Source organism: Chrysemys picta, chromosome 17, assembly GCF_011386835.1.
Source record: "Chrysemys picta bellii isolate R12L10 chromosome 17, ASM1138683v2, whole genome shotgun sequence".
Classification (NCBI taxonomy): Eukaryota; Metazoa; Chordata; order Testudines; family Emydidae; genus Chrysemys; species Chrysemys picta.
In genome coordinates, this window is record NC_088807.1 from 21,531,032 (window position 1) to 21,552,370 (window position 21,339).

General features: G+C 62.1%; 1 protein-coding gene across 1 annotated transcript; it reads left to right on the forward strand.

Moving 5' to 3' along the window:
• The first annotated feature begins 6,573 nt into the window (after positions 1–6,573).
• Positions 6,574–19,567, forward strand: LOC101944889 (cytohesin-2). The gene is given in 13 exon segments (XM_065570811.1): positions 6,574–6,731; positions 10,150–10,297; positions 10,449–10,515; positions 10,686–10,804; positions 11,100–11,161; positions 11,164–11,179; positions 13,327–13,439; positions 13,613–13,761; positions 13,983–14,094; positions 16,237–16,313; positions 16,651–16,722; positions 17,400–17,554; positions 17,872–19,567. Coding segments are annotated over 13 exon segments (1,197 nt in total). The 5' UTR covers positions 6,574–6,712; the 3' UTR covers positions 17,960–19,567.
• The last annotated feature ends 1,772 nt before the right edge of the window (positions 19,568–21,339 follow it).

The window sequence follows — 21,339 nt, forward strand, 5'->3', positions numbered from 1 at the left end:
TCCTGCGGGGCTGGGTGTTGGGGGGCAGTTCCTGGGGGCAGGGGTTTGGGGGGGTCCATTCCTGGGGGGCTGGGTTTTGGGGGGTCAATTCCTGGGGGGCTGGGTGTTGGGGGGCAGTTCCTGTGGGCTGGGTTTTTGGGGGTCCATTCCTGGGGGCTTGGGGCTGTTCCTGGGGGGCTGGTTGTTAGGGGGCTGTTCCTGGGGGCTGGGTTTTGGGGGGGTCAATTCCTGGGGGGCTGGGGGCTGTTCCTGGGGGCTGGGTTTTGGGGCGGTCAATTCCTGGGGGGCTGGGGACTGTTCCTGGGGGTCTCGGTGTTAGGGGGCAGTTCCTGGGGGGCTGGGTTTTGGGAAGGTCCATTCCTGGGCGTGTGGGGGGGTCAGTTCCCAGGGGGTGGTTGTTGGGAGGGGTCCATTCCTGGAGGAATGGGGGGCAGTTGTTGGGGGCTGGTTGTAGGGCTGGGATGGAAGGAGCAGCCCCAGCTTGACTGGGCAGATCCTGACTCCACCTGTCTGTCCGTGCGTCTGTCTGTCCCCCTCAAGTGGCCCCAAAGCGATGCCTGATGGCACAGAAATAAAGAGGCTTTGGAGAGGGAAATCGGCTCCTTCTGATTATTGGGTGGTGAACGGGGTTTGGTGGGTGTCACTGCCCCCCCCGGACCCTCCCCACCCCATCAGCTAACGCTGCCCCCCCCAGAAATCCCCCCCAGGGACCCCTCTCTCCCCAGCCCTGCAGCAGGCAGGCTGGGTCTGTTCAGGTGGTTCCTGGCCAGGGCTCAGATGCCCAAAATAACCAGCAGCAGAATCCATTTCCTAGAACTAGAGAGAGATTCCCGGGGGGGAGTGGGGGGGTGATGGAAGGTTTGAGGAGAGCTGGATGGAGGAGGGATTATAGAGGGATGCACAGATGATGGAGGGATGCAGGGTGGGATGGAGGGATGCAGGGTGGGAGGGAGGGAGGGAGGGAGGGATGATAGAGGGATGACGGAGGGGTTGAGGAGAGCTGGATGGAGGAGGAATTATAGAGGGATGGAGGGAGAGATTTAGAGATGATGGAGGGATGGATGGATGATGGAGGGATGCAGGGTGGGATGGAGGAAGGGAGGGAGGGATGATAGAGGGATGATGGAAGGTTTGAGGAGAGCTGGATGGAGGAGGGATTATAGAGGGATGGAGGGAGAGATTTAGGGATGATGGAGGAATGGATGGATGATGGAGGGATGCAGGGTGGGATGGAGGAAGGGAGGGAGGGATGATAGAGGGATGATGGAGGGTTTGAGGAGAGCTGGATGGAGGAGGGATTATAGAGGGATGGAGGGAGAGATTTAGGGATGATGGAGGAATGGATGGATGATGGAGGGATGCAGGGTGGGATGGAGGCAGGGAGGGAGGGATGATAGAGGGATGACGGAGGGTTTGAGGAGAGCTGGATGGAGGAGGGATGATGGAGGGATGATGGAGGGATGCACAGATGATGGAGGGATGTAGGGTGGGATGGAGGCAGGGCCAGCGCTTCCATTTAGGCGACCTAGGCGGTCGCCTAGGGCACCAGGATTTGGGGGGGTGGCAATTCTGCGGCGGGTCCTTCACTCACTCCGGGACCCGCCGCCGAAGTGCCCCAAAGACCGGGAGTGTGGAAGGACACCCCCCCCCCCACCGCAGAATTGCCGATGACGATCAGGAGCGCGGAAGGACCCCCGCCTAGGGCGCCAAAAACACTGGCGCCGCTCCTGGATGGAGGGAGGGAGGGATGATAGAGGGATGACGGAGGGTTTGGGGAGAGCTGGATGGAGGAGGGATGATAGATGCATGGAGGGATGATGGAGGGATGCAGGGATGATGGAGGGAGGGAGGATGACGGAGGGATGCAGGGTGGGATGGAGGGATGCAGGGATGATGGAGGGAGGGAGGATGACGGAGGGATGCAGGGTGGGATGGAGGGATGCAGGGATGATGGAGGGAGGGAGGGAGGGAGGGAGGGATAATAGAGGGATGACGGAGGGTTTGAGGAGAGCTGGATGGAGGAGGGATGATGGATGGATGGAGGGATGATGGAGGGATGCACAGATGATGGAGGGTGGAGGGATGGAGGGATGCAGGGTGGGATAGAGGGATGCAGGGATGATGGAGGGAGGGAGGAAGGGAGGGAGGGAGGGATGATGGAGGGATGACAGAGGGTTTGAGGAGAGCTGGATGGAGGAGGGATGATGGAGGGATGCAGGGATGATGGCGGGAGGGAGGGATGGAGGATAATGGAGGGATGCAGGGTGGGATGGAGGGATGCAGGGATGATGGATGGAGGGAGGGAGGAAGGGATGGAGGGAGGGATGATGGAGGGATGACAGAGGGTTTGAGGAGAGCTGGATGGAGGAGGGATGATAGATGGATAGAGGGATGATGGAGGGATGCAGGGATGATGGCGGGAGGGAGGGAGGGAGGATGATGGAGGGATGCAGGGTGGGATGGAGGGATGCAGGGATGATGGAGGAATGGAGGAAGGGAGGGATGATAGAGGGATGGAGGAGGGTTTGAGGAGAGCTGGATGGAGGAGGGATGATAGATGCATGGAGGGATGATGGAGGGATGCAGGGATGCAGGGATGATGGACGGAGGGAGGGAGGATGATGGAGGGATGCAGGGTGGGATGGAGGGATGCAGGGATGATGGAGGGATGGAGGAAGGGAGGGAGGGATGATAGAGGGATGCAGGGATGATGGAGGTAAGGGAGGGATGATAGAGGGATGACGGAAGGTTTGAGGAGAGCTGGATGGAGGAGAGATGATACATGCATGGAGGGATGATGGAGGGATGCAGGGATGATGGAGGGAGGGAGGGAGGATGATGGAGGGATGCAGGGATGATGGAGGGATGGAGGGAGGGATGATAGAGGGATGACGGAGGGTTTGAGGCGAGCTGGATGGAGGAGGGATGATAGATGCATGGAGGGATGATGGAGGGATGCAGGGATGATGGAGGGGAGGGAGGGATGATAGAGGGATGACAGAGAGTTTGGGGAGAACTGGATGGAGGAGGGATGATAGATGCATGGAGGGATGATGGAGGGATGCAGGGATGATGGAGGGAGGGAGGGAGGGAGGGAGATGGAGGGATGGAGGAAGGGAGGGAGGGATGATAGAGGGATGACGAAGGGTTTGGGGAGAGCTGGATGGAGGAGGGATGATAGATGCATGGAGGGATGATGGAGGGATGCAGGGATGATGGAGGGAGGGAGGATGATGGAGGGATACAGGGTGGGATGGAGGAATGCAAGGATGATGGAGGGATGGATGAAGGGAGGGAGGGATGATAGAGGGATGACGGAGGGTTTGGGGAGAGCTGGATGGAGGAGGGATGATAGATGCATGGAGGGATGATGGAGGGATGCAGGGATGATGGAGGGAGGGAGGATGACGGAGGGATGCAGGGTGGGATGGAGGGATGCAGGGATGATGGAGGGATGGAGGGAGGGAGGGAGGGATGATAGAGGGATGACGGAGGGTTTGGGGAGAGCTGGATGGAGGAGGGATGATAGATGCATGGAGGGATGATGGAGGGATGCAGGGATGATGGAGGGAGGGAGGATGATGGAGGGATGCAGGGTGGGATGGAGGGATGCAGGGATGATGGAGGAAGGGAGGGAGGGATGATAGAGGGATGACAGAGGGTTTGGGGAGAGCTGGAGGAGGGCTGAGAGCTCGGATAAATCTGACAGTTTCTATCACTAATCCCGGCCCCTGAGCCACAGCCAGGGCCGGGGAGAGTGCACCCTACTAACGCCGCCCAGCCCGGCTCCCCCCCCCCACAGCCCCCCCCTCCTGCAGCCCAGGCTGTCATGGGGCAGGGTGTGGGGACCTCGGTGCTCAGCACCCACTCCAGCCGCTGACGCGCTCACGGCCTGGCGCTGCCGCAGCGTCTCTCTCACACCTTGTCCGGACGATAAGGGGGAGGCCCAAAATAACCCCTCGAGTGCCCCTAATCTTGGGTCATGGGATGGGGGTTGGCCGGGATGGGGGGAGGGGTGGCGCTGTCTGATCAGGCTCATCCCGCACCAAGGGGTGACCCCAGGGAGGGGGGGCCAGGTCCAAATCCAGCCCTTCCCCCCTCCCCCACCATCCTGAGCCCAAGGGCAGGAAATTAGAGATGGGGATTAGCGGGGGGGGAAAGGGGGGGAGACATGGCCAGCTGTTCCCTCAGCAGGACCCCGCTGGCCCAGCTCCCCCCCCACCCCTCCCCAGCGGCTAATTCCATCCCTGGGCATCCAGCCTGGTCCTTCCCTCGTCATCAGGGACACGGGGTTTGGCAGGGCATTGGGGGCACAGGGTGCCAGCCAGACACTGCCTGTGCCCCTCTATCCTGACCGGCAGCCCCCCACTAGCCCCACCCCCCAGCCCTGCCAGTGCCCCTCACTCCCGACCCGCAGCCCCACCAGCCCCTCCCTCCAGCCCTGCCGGTGCCCCTCACTCCCGACCCGCAGCCCCCACAGCCCCTCCCTCCAGCCCTGCCGGTGCCCCTCACTCCCGACCCGCAGCCCCCCCAGCCCCTCCCTCCAGCCCTGCCGGTGCCCCTCACTCCCGATCCACAGCCCCCCGCTAGTCCACCCCCAGCCCTGACAGTGCCCCTCAATCCCGACCCACAGCCTCCCGCTAGCCCCACCCCCCAGCCCAGCCGGTGCCCCTCACTCCCAAACCCTGGTGGCTTCATGGGCACATGGCAGGGCTGTCTATGGGGGTGGGTATTGGGGAGGCCATGGGGGTGTCTATGGGGCAGAGAGGTTGGAGCAGGGAGTGGCTATGGGGCTGTCTATGGGGTGGAGGAGGGAGGGGTGGCTGGAGGGTATCTGTGGGGCAGATGGGGTGGAGGAGGGAGGGGGTGGCTATGGGGGTGGCTATGGGACAGAGGGGATGGAGGAGGGAGGGGGTGGCTATGGGAGTGGCTATGGGACAGAGGGGGTGGAGGAGCGAGGGGGTGGCTATGGGAGTGGCTATGGGACAGAGGGGGTGGAGGAGCGAGGGGGTGGCTATGGGAGTGGCTATGGGACAGAGGGGGTGGAGGAGGTGGTGTCTATGGGGTGGAGGAGGGAGGGGGTGTCTGTGGGGCAGAGGAGGGAGGGGTGTCTATGGTGTGGAGAAGGGAGGGGGTGTCTGTGGCGTGGTCTATGGGGTGGAGGAGGGAGGGGTGTCTACAGGGGTGGCTATGGGAGTGGCTATGGGACAGAGGGGGTGGAGAAGGGAAGGGGTGGCTATGGGGCTGGCTATGGGGCGGAGAAGGGAGGGGCTGTCTGTGGAGCAGAGGAGGGAGGGGTGTCTATGGTGTGGAGAAGGGAGGGGGTGTCTGTGGCGTGGTCTATGGGGTGGAGGAGGTGGAGGAAGGAGGGGGTGGCTATGGGACAGAGGGGGTGGAGGAGGGAGGCAGTGGCTATGGGGCTGTCTATGGGGCGGAGGAGGGAGGGGTGGCTAGGGGGGTATCCGTGGGGCAGACGGGGTGGAGGAGGGGGGAGGTTATGGGGCGGAGGAGGGAGGGGTGGCTGGGGGGTATCTGTGGGGCAGACGGGGTGGAGGAGGGGGGAGGTTATGGGGCGGAGGAGGAGGGGTGGCTGGGGGGGTATCTGTGGGGCAGATGGGGTGGAGGAGGGAGGGGTGGCTATGGGGGTGGCTATGGGACAGAGGGGGTGGAGGAGGGGGGGTTATGGGGCTGTCTATGGGGCGGAGGAGGAGGGGTGGCTAGGGGGGTATCCGTGGGGCAGACGGGGTGGAGGAGGGGGGAGGCTATGGGGCGGAGGAGGGAGGGGTGGCTAGGGGGGTATTTGTGGGGCAGACGGGGTGGAGGAGGGGGGAGGTTATGGGGCGGAGGAGGGAGGGGTGGCTGGGGGGTATCTGTGGGGCAGACGGGGTGGAGGACGGGGGAGGTTATGGGGCTGGCTATGGGGGTGTTGATGGGTCTGTCTGTCTGTCTCTGTCTGGTTGCCCTGGTGACAGGCCCCCTGGATTGACCGGGGGGGGGCAGGGTCCATGCCACCTGTGGGCTGAATATTAATAAGGGTCTCATTAATATTCACGATGGGCTGATTAATTATCCATAGCGATAGGCCCATAGCAACGGACAAGGCCCCACTAGGCCCTTAGCAACAGCCTGTTCTCTTTCAAGTCCGTCCTCTGGGAAGAGTTAGGGGTGGAGGGCAGTGATTGGCAGGATCGGTCTCCTATTGGCTGGCTTGTCTATCATTTATAGTGATTGACGACCAAAGTGTGATTTAAGACTATTCGGACTCTCATTCGCTGATTGAGCTGTCGATCTAACCAAGGAGGAGCGTGTGTTAGATTCTTAGGCACTGATTGGCCAGTCTGAATGTCAATAACTAGTATGGCAGGCTGTTGAACCCATTGCGGGGTCTCATTGGTCGACCTAGAGCTCAATCTCAGCAGTGGGGCGGCGTTTAAGCAAACCTCTGACGCCCATTGGTTTCTCTCTCCATCATTCTTACAAACTGACGGGTTCAGACGGGAGTCGCCTCCTCCCATTGGTTGTCCCCAGCGGGAAGGGGTCGGTTTTTTTGGGCATTCTGCTCTCCCATTGGTTGGTTCTGGGGAAGGAGGCGGGGACGTTCCCCTCAGTGCCGGGCCGGGCGGCTGCGGGAGGAGGAAGCAGCCGCCGCCGCGGCAGGACAGAAGGGACGAGCCCAGGGGCCGGAGCAGCCCCGGCGGCCGTGCGGGGCGCCATGGAGGACGGAGTCTATGGTAGGGGCCTGGGACTGTACCACTCTTGGGGGCCGACCGTACTATGGCGGGGCCCCGCCCATTCAGTGCTGGCTGCCGGGGGAGGGGGCGGGGCTGGGTTGGGCTGAACTGAACCATTCCCTCCTTTTGGGGGGGTGTTTGGGCTGCACCATTCTCTTGCTGATGGGGAGGTGGCAGGGCTGTACCATTCCTCCCGTTAATGAGGGAGGGTGGTCTGAACCATTCCCACCCCGAATGAGTAGATTGCCCCCTTATGGTGTAGGGTTGGGCTGTACCATTCTTTTTTTTTATGGGGCGTGGGATGTACCATTGCTTCCTATAATGGAGAGTGAGCTCCCTTAGGGAGGGAGGGATTGTGGAGGGGGTTGGGCTCAACCATTTCCTCCCAGAGGGGGAATCAGGAGAGGGTTCGGCTGTGCCATTAGGGGGAGTGGAGGGGGGATTGGGCTCAACCATTCCTTCCTTTATTGGGGTGTTTGGGCTATACCATTCTCTTGCGTATGGGGGAGTTGGGTTGTACTATTGCTTCCCATAATGGAGAGTGGGATCCCTTCTTGGGAGAGGGTGGGAGGAAAGGGTTGGGGCTGAACCATTTATTCCCCTATGGGGAGGGTGCTGTTGGACTGAACCATTACCACGGTTTCCCCTGCCCCCCACCCACCCACACCTCTCCATTGACTGCCTGTCCCGCCCCCCGGCATTGTCCTTCGCCCGCTCCCCCGCATTGTCCGCAGCGTTTATGAATTGGAAGCGCCTTGGGGCAGGGAGCTTTGTTCTGTGTTTGTACAGCCCCTGGCGCCCCCGGACCCCGGGGACTGGGTCTCCTAGGGACCGACAGGATCCAAATAATACATACCCACGTACAGCCCCTAGCACCTTGGGGCCTGAGCCAGGGCTGGGTCTCCTAGGACCGACAGGATCCAAATAATACATACCCACGTACAGCCCCTAGCGCCTTGGGGCCTTACCAGGGACTGGGTCTCCTAGGGACCGACAGGATCCAAATAATACATACCCACGTACAGCCCCTAGCGCCTTGGGGGCCTTACCCGGGACTGGGTCTCCTAGGGACCGACAGGATCCAAATAATACATACCCACGTACAGCCCCTAGCGCCTTGGGGCCTTACCTGGGGCTGGGTCTCCTAGGGACTGACAGGATCCAAATAATACATACCCACGTACAGCCCCTAGCACCTTGGGGCCTGAGCCAGGGCTGGGTCTCCTAGGGACCGACAGGATCCAAAATAATACATACCCACGTACAGCCCCTAGCGCCTTGGGGCCTTACCTGGGGCTGGGTCTCCTAGGGACCGACAGGATCCAAATAATACATACCCACGTACAGCCCCTAGCGCCTTGGGGCCTTACCTGGGGCTGGATCTCCTAGGGACCGACAGGATCCAAATAATACATACCCCACGTACAGCCCCTGGTGCCGTGGGGCCCTTACCTGGGGCTGGGTCTCCCAGGGGTCATAAGAACGGCCGTACCGGGGTCAGACCAAAGGTCCATCTAGCCCAGTATCCTGTCTACCGACAGTGGCCAATGCCAGGTGCCCCAGAGGGAGTGAACCTAACAGGCAATGATCAAGTGATCTCTCTCCTGCCATCCGTCTCCATCCCCTGACAGACAGAGGCTAGGGACACCATTCCTTACCCAGCCTGGCTACTAGCCATTAATGGACTTAACCTCCCGGGCTGTAGTCCACGAAAGCTTATGCTCTAATAAATTTGTTAGTCTCTAAGGTGCCACAAGTACTCCTGTTCTTCTTTTTGCGGATACAGACTAACACGGCTGTTACTCTGAAACCTGAATTTATCCAGTTCTCTTTTAAACGCTGTTATAGTCCTAGCCTTCACCACCTCCTCAGGCAAGGAGTTCCACAAGTTGACTGTGCGCTGCGTGAAGAACTGCCTTGTATTTGTTTTAAACCTGCTGCCCATTAATTTTATTTGGTGACTCCTAGTTCTTGTATTATGGGAATAAGTAAATAACTTTTGCTTATCCACTTTCTCCACATCACTCATGATTTTATATACCTCTATCATATCCCCCCTTAGTCTCCTCTTTTCTAAGCTGAAGAGTCCTAGTCTCGTTTAATCTCTTCTCATATGGGACCCGTTCCAAACCCTTAATCATTTTAGTTGCCCTTTTCTGAACCTTTTCTAATGCCAGTATATCTTTTTTGAGATGAGGAGACCACATCTGTACGCAGTATTCAAGATGTGGGCATATCATCGATTTATATAAGGGCAATAATATATTCTCAGTCTGATTCTCTATCCCCTTTTTAATGATTCCTAACATCCTGTTTGCTTTTTTGACCGCCTCTGCACACTGCGTGGACATCTTCAGAGAACTATCCACGATGACTCGAAGATCTTTTTCTTGACTTGTTGTAGCTAAATTAGCCCCCATCATATTGTATGTATAGTTGGGGTTATTTTTTCCAGTGTGCATTACTTTACATTTATCCACATTAAATTTCATTTGCCATTTTGTTGACCAATCACTCAGTTTGGTGAGATCTTTTTGAAGTTCGTCACAGTCTGCTTTGGTCTTAACTATCTTGAGCAGTTTAGTATCATCTGCAAACTTTGCCACCTCACTGTTTACCCCTTTCTCCAGATCATTTATGAATAAGTTGAATAGGACTGGTCCTAGGACTGACCCTCGGGGAACACCACTAGTTACCCCTCTCCATTCGGAGAATTTACCATTTATTCCTACCCTTTGTTCCCTGTCTTTTAACCAGTTCTCAATCCATGAAAGGACCTTCCCTTTTATCCCATGGCAGCTTAATTTACGTAAGAGCCTTTGGTGAGGGACCTTGTCAAAGGCTTTCTGGAAATCTAAGTACACTATGTCGACAGGATCCAAATAATACATCCCCACGTACAGCCCCCTGGTGCCGTGGGGCCTGACCCGGGGCTGGGTCTCCCAAGGGCCGACAGGATCCAAATAATACATCCCCACGTACAGCCCCTGGTGCCATGGGGCCTGAGGCTGGGGCTTGCAGTGGTCCTGCGCTGCAAATAAACAATAGGACGGAGCCGGAAAGCCCTGGGATGTCGCATCGGCAGGCAACCGAACCCGAGCTCCCATTTCATGCCACGGCTAAGGCCTGGAACATGCACAGATTTTGCGCTTGTCTAACCATACCGCTCCCTATGGGCCCTGCAGGGGCAGGACATAGCTACAGTGCAAGGCACCCCTGGCCATGCCCCCCATCTGCCCCCTATGGCAGCTGCGTCTCTGCACTGGGCAGGGGATCCCTGTATAAACAGCCCCTGTGCCCACCTACCCCTGCAGGTGTCACGCGAAAGTCAAGAAACACTCACATGCGCCCCACTTCCTCCCTCGCTCCTGGAGCAGGGGGTTTCCTGCGTCAGGGCTAACCTCTGGTCTCCATCCAGTGCCCCCGGACCTGACCCCCGAGGAGCGGCTGGAGCTGGAGAACATCCGGCGGCGGAAACAAGAGTTGCTGGTGGAAATCCAGCGGCTGCGGGATGAGCTGAGCGAGGCCATGAACGAGGTGGAGGGTCTGGAGGCAAATGAGGGCAGGTAACGAACGTGCTGATCCCCAGAGGGGCCGTTCCCCAGCACTGGGTGAGGGGTCCCCCGGTATACCCAGCCCCTGCCCCACCATAGGCTTGGATGCTGTTGGGCTGTTCCCAGTGCTGAATCTTGAGGTTTTTCTCCATCCCACCCGCAGCAAAACCCTTCAGAGGAACCGGAAGATAGGGATGGGCCGCAAGAAATTCAACATGGATCCTAAAAAGGTAAGAGGGGAGGGGGCTGGGAGCCAGGACGCCTGGGTTCTATCTCCAGTCCCAGTGTGTGCCTCAGTTTCCCTGGTGGAAGGGGAGGTGACGCCTGGGGCAGGGGCCTGGGAGCCGAGCGGGGTGCGGTCGGGTCCCGGGTGCCTGACTCCGTTCTGTCTTCGGCACAGGGCATCCAGTTCCTGGTGGAGAACGAGCTGCTGCACAACACGCCCGAGGAGATCGCCCGGTTCCTCTACAAGGGGGAGGGGCTCAACAAGACGGCCATCGGGGACTACCTGGGGGAGAGGTGAGGGGACGGGGCCATCGGGGACTACCTGAGGGAGAGGTGAGGGGACAGGGCCATCGGGGACTACCTGGGGGAGGGGGTGGGGTCATCGGGGACTAGCTGGGGGAGAGGGGTGGGGCCATCGGGGGGTGAGCTGGGGGAGAGGGGAGGGGGGCCTGTGTGGAGGGGCGCGGCCGTTGGGCTCTGACAGGGAGGGGAGCTCTGGAAGTTCTGTCTGATTTGGGGGGGGGGGGGAAACAGATGGGGAGGGGGGGGTATTTCAGCTCTGACACCACCAACCCCTCACCCCCCACAGGGAGGACTTCAACATCGCAGTGCTGCACGCCTTCGTCGACCTGCACGAGTTCACTGACCTCAACTGGTGCAGGCGCTGCGGTGAGCGGGGGTGGGGGGTGGGGGAGGGATGTGGTGGGGGAGGATGGGAAGGTTTGGGTGGCACAGGGCAATTGGGGGGGCTGAGAGATGTGGAGGGTGGGAAGGTTTGGGTGGTGGGGGTGGCTGGGGAAGGGGAGGGTGGGAAGGTTTGGGGGCAGAGGGGGGCCTGGGGGAGGGGATATGGAGGTGGAGGGTGGGAAGGTTTGGGGGGCAGAGGGGGGACTGGGGGAGGGGATATGGAGGTGGAGGGTGGGAAGGTTTGGGGGGCAGATGGGGCTCGGGGAGGGGGAGGGTGGGAAGGTTTGGGGGCAGATGGGGATCGGGGGGGCTCGGGGAGGGGGATGTGGAGGGTGAGGGTGGGAAGGTTTGGGGGCAGATGGGGCTGGGGGAGGGTGGGAAGGTTTGGGGGCAGAGGGGGGGGCTGGGGGAAGGGGATATGGAGGGGGAGGGTGGGAAGGCTTGGGGGGCAGATGGGGATCGGGGGGGCTGGGGGAGGGGGAGGGTGGGAAGGTTTGGGGGCAGAGGGGGATCGGGGGGGGAGGGGGAGGGTGGGGAAGGTTTGGGGGCAGAGGGGATCGGGGGGGCTGGGAGAGGGGGATGTGGAGGGGGGGAGGGTGGGAAGGTTTGGGGGCAGAGGGGGATCGGGGGGAGGGTGGGAAGGTTTGGGGGGCAGAGGGGGGATCGGTGGGCTGGGAGAGGGGGATGTGGAGGGAGAGGGTGGGAAGGTTTGGGGGCAGAGGGTGCTCAGGGGGGGCTGGGAGAGGGGGATGTGGAGGGGGAGGGTGGGAAGGTTTGGGGGCAGAGGGTGCTCAGGGGGGGCTGGGAGAGGGGGATGTGGAGGGGGAGGGTGGGAAGGTTTGGGGGCAGAGGGTGCTCAGGGGGGGGCTGGGAGAGGGGGATGTGGAGGGGAGGGTGGGAAGGTTTGGGGGGCAGATGGGGCTCGGGGAGGGGGAGGGTGGGAAGGTTTGGGGGCAGATGGGGATCGGGGGCTCGGGGAGGGGGATGTGGAGGGGGGAGGGTGGGAAGGTTTGGGGGGCAGATGGGGCTGGGGGAGGGTGGGAAGGTTTGGGGGCAGAGGGGGGGCTGGGGGAAGGGGATATGGAGGGGGAGGGTGGGAAGGCTTGGGGGGGCAGATGGGGATCGGGGGGGCTTGGGAAGGGGGAGGGTGGGAAGGTTTGGGGGCAGAGGGGGATCGGGGGGGGAGGGGGAGGGTGGGAAGGTTTGGGGGCAGAGGGGATCGGGGGGGCTGGGAGAGGGGGATGTGGAGGGGGAGGGGGAGGGTGGGAAGGTTTGGGGGCAGAGGCGGGGATCGGGGGGGGAGGGGGAGGGTGGGAAGGTTTGGGGGCAGAGGGGATCGGGGGGGCTGGGAGAGGGGGATGTGGAGGGGGGAGGGTGGGAAGGTTTGGGGGCAGAGGGGATCGGGGGGAGGGTGGGAAGGTTTGGGGGGCAGAGGGGGATCGGTGGGCTGGGAGAGGGGGATGTGGAGGGGGAGGGTGGGAAGGTTTGGGGGCAGAGGGGGATCGGGGGGGGAGGGGGAGGGTGGGAAGGTTTGGGGGCAGAGGGGATCGGGGGGGCTGGGAGAGGGGGATGTGGAGGGGGGAGGGTGGGAAGGTTTGGGGGCAGAGGGGGGATCGGGGGGGGGAGGGGGAGGGTGGGAAGGTTTGGGGGCAGAGGGGATCGGGGGGGGCTGGGAGAGGGGGATGTGGAGGGGGAGGGTGGGAAGGTTTGGGGGCAGAGGGGATCGGGGGGGCTGGGAGAGGGGGATGTGGAGGGGGAGGGTGGGAAGGTTTGGGGGCAGAGGGGGATCGGGGGGAGGGTGGGAAGGTTTGGGGGGCAGAGGGGGATCGGGGGGAGGGTGGGAAGGTTTGGGGGCAGAGGGGGATCGGGGGGAGGGTGGGAAGGTTTGGGGTGCAGAGGGGGATCGGTGGGCTGGGAGAGGGGGATGTGGAGGGGGAGGGTGGGAAGGTTTGGGGGGCAGAGTGGGGGCAGAGGGTGCTCAGGGGGGGCTGGGAGAGGGGGATGTGGAGGGGGAGGGTGGGAAGGTTTGGGGGCAGAAGGGAGACTGGGGGAGGGTGGGAAGGTTTGGGGGCAGAGGGTGCTCAGGGGGCCCCTACTTACTCTCCCCCGCCCCTCCCCGGTCTCCCCAGGCAGTTCCTATGGAGCTTCCGCCTGCCCGGGGAGGCCCAGAAGATCGACCGCATGATGGAGGCCTTTGCCCAGCGTTACTGTCTCTGCAACCCCGGCGTCTTCCAGTCCACAGGTACCACGGGGCCCGGACGCCTGGATTCTATCCCCGGCTCGGGGAGCGGGGCATAGTGGTTAGAGCAGGGGAGGCTGGGAGCCAGGACACCTGGGTTCTCTCCCGGCTCTGGGATGGGGGTGGCGTCTATTGGGGGTGTTCTTCCTACCGGCCTCCCTCCCTTCCTCCCCCAGACACCTGCTACGTGCTCTCCTTCGCTGTCATCATGCTGAACACCAGTCTCCACAACCCCAACGTGCGGGACAAACCCACTGTGGAGAGATTCATCACCATGAACCGGGGCATCAACGACGGAGGCGACCTGCCCGAGGAGCTGCTGCGGGTGAGGGCGGGGGTCTGATCTGGGGGGCAGGGCGGGATACTGGGGTCCATGGGCCTATGGGTCTGGCCTGCTGGTGAGGAGGGGGTGTGGCTTGTGTCTGACTCCACCCTTCAGGAAAAGGGCTGTGGTCTCTGACTCTTGTCATTGGGGGCGTGGCCTTATTGTGACCCCACCCCTTGAGTGGGGCGTGGCCTCGTTGTGACTCCGCCCCTCATCTCCAGAACCTGTACGACAGCATCCGGAACGAGCCGTTCAAGATCCCGGAGGATGACGGGAATGACCTGACCCACACGTTCTTCAACCCGGACCGGGAGGGCTGGCTGCTCAAGCTAGGTGAGAGCGGGACCCCCCGAACCCCCATGCTCCCCGATCCCCACCCCCGCGATCTCTGCATGCCTCTGCGCTCTCCTCTCTCTGTGTCCCACCGACCCCCACTGTGTCCTCAAAGCACCGACCTTCCTTCCGCACCTGCAGGAAAACTCCCCCCTGCCCGGCCCCGGCTAGGACGCCTGGGTCCGTCCATCCCCCTACCCCCCTGGCCTCAGCTAGGACCCCCTCCCCCTCCCCCCAGTCTCGGCTAGTGCTCCTGAGTCCATGTGTGTGCCCCCCCCCCCCCCCCCGGCTAGGGCTCCTGGGACACCCCCCCCCCCCCCCCCCGGGCCTCGGCCAGGACTCCTGGGTCCGTCCCCCCACCTCCAGCCTTCAGTTGGCTCCTGTCTGCGTCTCTCCCTGCCCCGCGCTCTGGGCCTCCCCCAAGTCGCCTGGGTCCGCTTCTGATTCCTTCCCCACGGGGGCTTTGAGGGCACTGCCCCTCCCCCCCAAGGTTGAGCGTCCTGGGGTGGGGGGTTACACAGCTATAGGGGGAGCTCCTCCCCCCCAATATGAGCCCCCACCCCAAAGGCATTTCGCAGCAATTCGCAGCACCCCCAGTTTCGAGGCAGGTGCCCCCGACTAGCGGGGCCATGAGGGGTCAGGATGGGGGTCGCGCAGACCCCACGGTAGCTCAGTCAGAGACACAGGCTGGATTTGGGGGGATTGGGGTTTGGGGTCACAGGTGGGTAGGGGGGAGGTGAAGAAAGCTGGGTGGGGGTGTTCAGGAGGCTGGGAGGGTCCTAAGTCGCTGGGGGGGAGGTAGGCGGAGGGATCTGTGCGGGGGTGATGGGGAAGGGAGGTGGGTACTGACCTTGTTTGGGGCCTGACCCCATTGCTGCCTCTAGGGAAGGCACAGATTGGGGGTCGGGGGGTGAGCAGGGATCAGCTCCCAAGAGCCGGGATGGGAGCTGGGAATCAGGACACCTGGGTTCCATCATGACTCTGGGGGGAGGAGTGGGGGCTAGTGATTAGAGGTGGATGCCAGGTGCCAGGACTCCTGGGTTCTATTTAATCTTCTCCCCAGCCCCCGGGGCAGGGAATGGTCATGGAGGACGATGGGTGAGGTCGCTCACAGGGAAAAGCCGGACAGAGCCACCCCCCTCCCTTGCTCTGTGTATCAAACCTCTGTGACACCCCCCCCCCACCCCGCAGCAAAAAGGACATTCCCTCCCCAAAATTCCCTCCCCTCCCCCCCGCGCTGATCCCTGCGGCAGGGGTGTGATTTGACCGTGTTTTTCCTCCTCACGTTGATATAACTGATTTTTCCTCTTTCTCTCTCTTCTCTCTTCTCTTCCCCCCGCTCCCCTCTTTCTTTCTCTCCCTCCCCCGTTTTCCTCCCCTCCCTCCCCACTCCTGCCCCCCACGGCCCCCCCCACCCCCACGCCGCTGATGCCACTTGCGCTCGGGTCTCACCGTTCCTCCCCAGGAGGTAGGTAACGGAGGGGGAAGCCGCTGCTGGAATGGGGGGTGGGGACCCAAATAGCGCCTCGCCCCATTACATCCACATCAACACAGTAGAGATTTGCCCCAAGCCCGACGCCAGACCCCCGGAGCATTGGAGCTGGCCACGGGGGGGAGGGGGAGGGGAGGGGAGGCCTGGCCCCTTGAGGGAAGGGGTGTTGCCGGAAGCACCCCGGAATCTCCACACAAGTTTTAAAGGTCCCGCATCAGGGATTGTCTCAGGGACAGTCGTGCCACACGGGGTCCCCCCCCATGGGACCTGGTGGTTAGAGCAGGGGCAGCTGGAAACCAGGACTCCTGGGTTCACTCTCCTCCCAGAGCCAGGGATAGGGGTCTAGTGGTTAGGGCAGGGAGCCCGGACTCCTGGGTTTTCTCCCCAGCTCTGGGAGGAGAGTTCTGCCAGTAACACCAGTTTGTCAGGCCCCACCCCCCCGCCCTGCGGCAGTGCCATGGCAGGGCAGCTGCGTGGGGTCTTATGCCTGAAATTGACCCCCCCATGTGCCCGGGCCAGGGTGCCGTGTCTATCCCAGCATGCCCTGGGGCAGGCCTGGTCCTCTTCTCACGCGGCCCCTGGGTGGACCGGCCCAACAGGGTCAATAGCTGCCCCCATCACTGAGCCCCCAATCTCTGCTTCCCCTGCAGGCGGGCGCGTGAAAACGTGGAAAAGACGCTGGTTCATTCTGACTGACAACTGCCTGTACTACTTCGAGTACACCACGGTGAGCCCCCCCAGCCCCCCGGAGCAGCCCCGGATCCGCCCCCAGGCCCGTCTACCCTGGGCCTGCCCAGCACCGTCTGCTTCAGAGGCGGACCCAAGTGCTCCCCCTAGTGGTCAGTCATGGAATCGCCTGCCCCTTGGGTGAGCCCCCTGCCCCAGTCACTCAGGGGTCGGGCTGGGCTCCACAGACAGCCCCTGCAGGAACCCAGGGGGTCCTGCCGCTTGCCCTCCTGGGCCCGGGGCTCCCTGGCTCTCCCCACTTAGCCCCGTAGCCAGCGGCAGGGAGTCCTGCAGGCCGAGCCGCGTCTCCCCTGACTCCGGCTTTGTTCCCCACTCAGGACAAGGAGCCGCGGGGAATCATCCCACTGGAGAACCTAAGCATCCGGGAGGTGGAGGACCCCCGCAAGCCGGTGAGGGCAGCACCCCCTACCCCTCTGGGCCTTCTCTCCCCCAACGGTCACCGTGGGCCTTGTCTGTCCTTCTTCAGCCTGTCCTTATCCTCTCCTTCATGGCCTTCCTCCTCCTCCTCCTCCTCCTCTTGTCTATCCCTCTGCTCACCCCCCCCCCCTCCATCCACGCACCTTTCCTCCCTCCCTCCATCCATCCATCCACGCATCTTTCTTCCCTCCATCAATTCATCCATCCACGCACCTTTCCTCCATCTATCCACACACACCCATCCATCCATCCATCCATCCACGCACCTTCCCTCTATCCCTCCATCTGCGCACCCCCGTCCCTCGCTCCCTCCATGCATGCACCCCCCGCATCCATCCACATACCCCTCCTTTCCTCCATCCATTCCTGCAGCATTTGACCCTTGTAGCTCAGGCTACATTCTTCTGCACAGCATTGTGCTCTCAGCTCTGAGCTTTCATTTCAAGCACAAATGACTTGACGTTGCCTGAGTTTGCCGAGAGCCTGAGCCCATCGCTGCAGGGTCGGGGGAATCAGCCCTGGGGTGTGACCGACGGAGCCTGAGTCTGCTGAGAGCCTGAGCCCGTCACTTGGGGCGGGGGGGGGGGGGGGGCGGGAATTGACGCAGCCTAAGCCCGTGGCTGATTCTGTCTCTTCCCCCCTCCCCCAGAACTGCTTTGAGCTCTACATTCCCAACAACAAGGGCCAGCTGATCAAGGCCTGCAAGACGGAGGCCGACGGGCGGGTGGTGGAAGGGAACCACATGGTCTATCGCATCTCGGCCCCCACGCAGGAGGAGAAGGACGAGTGGATCAAATCCATCAAGTGAGGAGCACCCCCACCTGCCCCATCCCCCTCCCAGAGCTGGGGATAGAACCCAGGCGTCCTGGCTCCCACCCCCCTCCCAGGGTATTGCGGGTGGATGGTTCCAGCTCATGATGGGGAAGGAGAGAACAGATTTAGGGAGCTGGAGGCGGGGGGGGGGAGGTCTGATACACCCCATTGGGGGGGCATGTGGGGGCAGGGGCATTCCCAGCAATGGTGGACGGGCCGTGGGGCCTCCATGGGGGTGACTGCCCCAAGGCCAGGGCTCTTGGCTGCAGCAAGATCCCCTGGCCCCCCTAACCTCCCGCTCCCCCCAGGGCTGCTGTCAGCGTGGACCCCTTCTACGAGATGCTGGCCGCTCGCAAGAAGCGCATCTCGGTCAAGAAGAAACAGGAGCAGGCGTGAGCCAGGCCAGCCACCAGGCTGCCTTTCTGTGCCCCCCCCCAACCCACTTCCCTCGGCTCCGCTGAAACTGACACCCCCCTGGGCCGGGGGGCCCAGCCACGGACAGACAGATGGACAGAGCATCACTGACTTCCCCTCCCCCAGCATCTGTGTGTACCCTGATCTGTCTTCCGACATCCTCCCAGTCACACTACTTGGGATACAGTCCCTCTCCAGGAGCCATTGGGTACCATGGGCCAGCAAGCCCCTCCCCGCCTGTGGGGGCTGCGGCCTGGGGCCTCTGCCATGCCATCGGCTCAGGACCTTGCACCAGATTCTGATCAGGAGTGACTCCAGATTGACCCTGGGGGAGCAGAGATCAGAATCCAAACCTGCCCTCATTGCAAACAGGAGTGACTCTGGATTGACTTTGGGGGAACTGAGATTAGAATCCAGCCCTGCCCACATTGCAAACAGGAGTGACTCTGGATCGACCTTGGGGGAACTGAGATTAGAATCCGGCCCTCCCCACATTGCAAACAGGAGTGACTCCGTATTGACCCAGGCCCTGACTCCATATCTTCAGCACTTTCCTTCACGGGTCTCTGGATTTTCACTGACACCAGGCTCCCGTCTACACTAATCAGCCCCGAGGTGCAATAAGCTCTTGTCTGGCAACCCCTGAGACAACTGCCCCTCCCCTCCCCTTCCAGCTGGCTGGGAATTTACCCACAATGCTGTGCTCCCATCATGGCGCTGGGCACCAGGAGCTAGCAGCGTCCCAGGGTGCACTGGGGCAGCTACGCTGCTGCCTTTGGGGTCTCCCCCCCACAATTCCAGCAGCACCAGGCATGGGGGGGGGGGCATTCCCAGGTGGCATTGCCCCCCCCCCCCCCCCCCCGGCAATGCCAGCTGGCCCTCTGCAGTGCCCCCTGGCAGCCAGCAGGGAGAACGGGAGTTCTTCCCTCCTCGGGGCAGCCAGGGAGGGGGGATTTTAGCCAGCCCCCTGGCCTGCCCCTCACCAGCTAATTTTTAAATCTTCCCACAGGGGGTAGACCCCCCCCCTCCAAGTACACACTATTGGTCCTAGAGCTTGGGATCCATCCAGAGCCCCCCCCATTTTCATGCACCCCTCCTGGGCTCCAGGAACATACACTACAGATGGGGGGGTGTATGGGGAGCACCCCCTCCAAAGTCGAAAGCCATTTGCTTTCGCCTGCTGTGGAATCTCGTCCTTCTGATTACTCTTCTGCCGTCGCCACCGGGAGCAGATGTGGGGCTGCCCTACCGGGACCAACCTCTGTGCCCCCTCCCCACCACCACCTTTCCGGCTCAGCCATCGCGGGGTGGCCTGGGAGAGCCCCCCGGCTCGTCAGCAACCGCGTGGCAACAGGACCAAGCCAGCGGGACCCATCTCCTCCCATGCCTGGGACCCCTGGACTTGCTGCCTCCTCCCGGCGCAGGGGGATTTCACCCCACCCCGGGCGCTGGTGTGGACAGAGGGGAACCGGCGCCAGCCCCGTGCCCGCCCCAGGACTCCAGGGCGGGTTCAGGTTTTTGTAATTATTATTTAAGGATTTAATGGATGCAACTTTCAATGGAATTAAAACACTACAGTCTTGAGTACAACCAGGGGGGTGCCAGGTGTCTGGGGGGTCAGGGGGGTATCCACTCAGGGCATTAAACACCCAGGACAGCTAGCGGAGAGGGCACCAAACCGGTCTGGAACCAGGAGCACCTGTTTGGGGCTGGGAACCAGGACTCCTGGGTTCTGTCCCCGGCTCTGGGAGGGGAGTGGGTCCCAGTGGTTAGAGCAGAGGGTTAGGAACCAGGACTCCTGGGTTCTGTCCCCGGCTCTGGAGGGGAGTGGGGTCTTGTGGCTACAGCAGGGGGGTGGCTGGGAGCCAGGACTCTTAGGTTCTATTACACTGAGCTGTGGGGGGCAGGGGGGCTGGTTGATGCAGCCCAGGATGTGAGCACCCTGTGGCCTGGGGCCTTGCTCAGCCCTTAGCTGACGTCCATCTGTCCCCACTGCCTCCTGCCAGCGGCGGCAGCCTGGTGCTGGGGCTCTTTAGCCAGGGACCTACGTTCCCTGTAGGCTGCGGGGGTGGGCAGCAGGCTCTCAAGGGCCTCGCAGGCCGGGGGAGGCACCTCTCCCCTGGCCCCAAGCTACTGTGGGGAGACAGGGCTGAGGGGAGTCCTCTCTCCCTGGGGCAGCCTGCATCCCAAATTCCTCATCCCTAGAGCCTGCACCCCCAGCCTGAGCCCTCACACTCTCCCTGCCCCAGCCTGGAGCTGCCTCCTGCACCCCAAACCCCACCCCCCCCAGCGGAGCCCTCACACCCCAGCCCTGAGCCCCTCATCCCTGGCCCCACCACAGAGCCTGCACCCCAAACCCCTCATCTCTGGTCCCACTCCAGAGCCGACACCCTCAGCCCCCTATCCCCAGAGCCTGCATCCCCACACGCACTCCGAACCCCTCGGCCCCACCCCTGCCACGTGAGTTGTGTAATTCATTCTGCACATTGACGTAAAAAATTAGAGGGAACACGGGGCCCATTGCCCGCTGATGGGATGCAGCCACTTCTGGGGTGGGGCGCATTGGGTATTTGGCGCGCTCAGACAAAGCACTGACTCAGGTGGCGCCGGGGCTGCTGCTGCTTCCTTGGCAGGTTTATTCTGTCCTTTCCGAGGGAAAAAAATAGCATCGACTCCTACGTAAAACAGCGCCGAGCTACGGGACATCGGCCACAGCGTATGTACAGCCCGCCCCAGCCCTAGGCTAAGAGCCACAGCTATATACACAACAAGAGAGGAAGGGGGGTCTCCCAGCCCCCCCCCCCCCCCGCTTTAACCACTCGACCCCACTCCCCTCCCAGAGCCGGAGAGAACCCAGGAGTCCTGACTCCCAGCCCCCCCCCCCCGCTCTAACCACTAGACTCCGCTCCCCTCCCTGAGCCGGAGAGAACCCAGGAGTCCTGACTCCCAGCTCCCCTGCTCTAACCACTAGACCCTGCTCCCCTCCCAGAGCCGGAGAGAACCCAGGAGTCCTGACTCCCAGCCCCCCCCCCCGCTCTAACCACTAGACTCCGCTCCCCTCCCTGAGCCGGAGAGAACCCAGGAGTCCTGACTCCCAGCTCCCCCGCTCTAACCACTAGACCCCGCTCCCCTCCCTGAGCCGGAGAGAACCCAGGAGTCCCGGCTTCCAGTCCCCCCCACACACACACAACACTCTAACCACTAGACCCCGCTCCCCTCCCTGAGCCGGAGAGAACCCAGGAGTCCTGGCTTCCAGTCCCCCCCACACACACACACACAACACTCTAACCACTAGACCCCGCTCCCCTCCCTGAGCTGGAGAGAACCCAGGAGTCCTGGCTTCCAGTCCCCCCCCCCACACA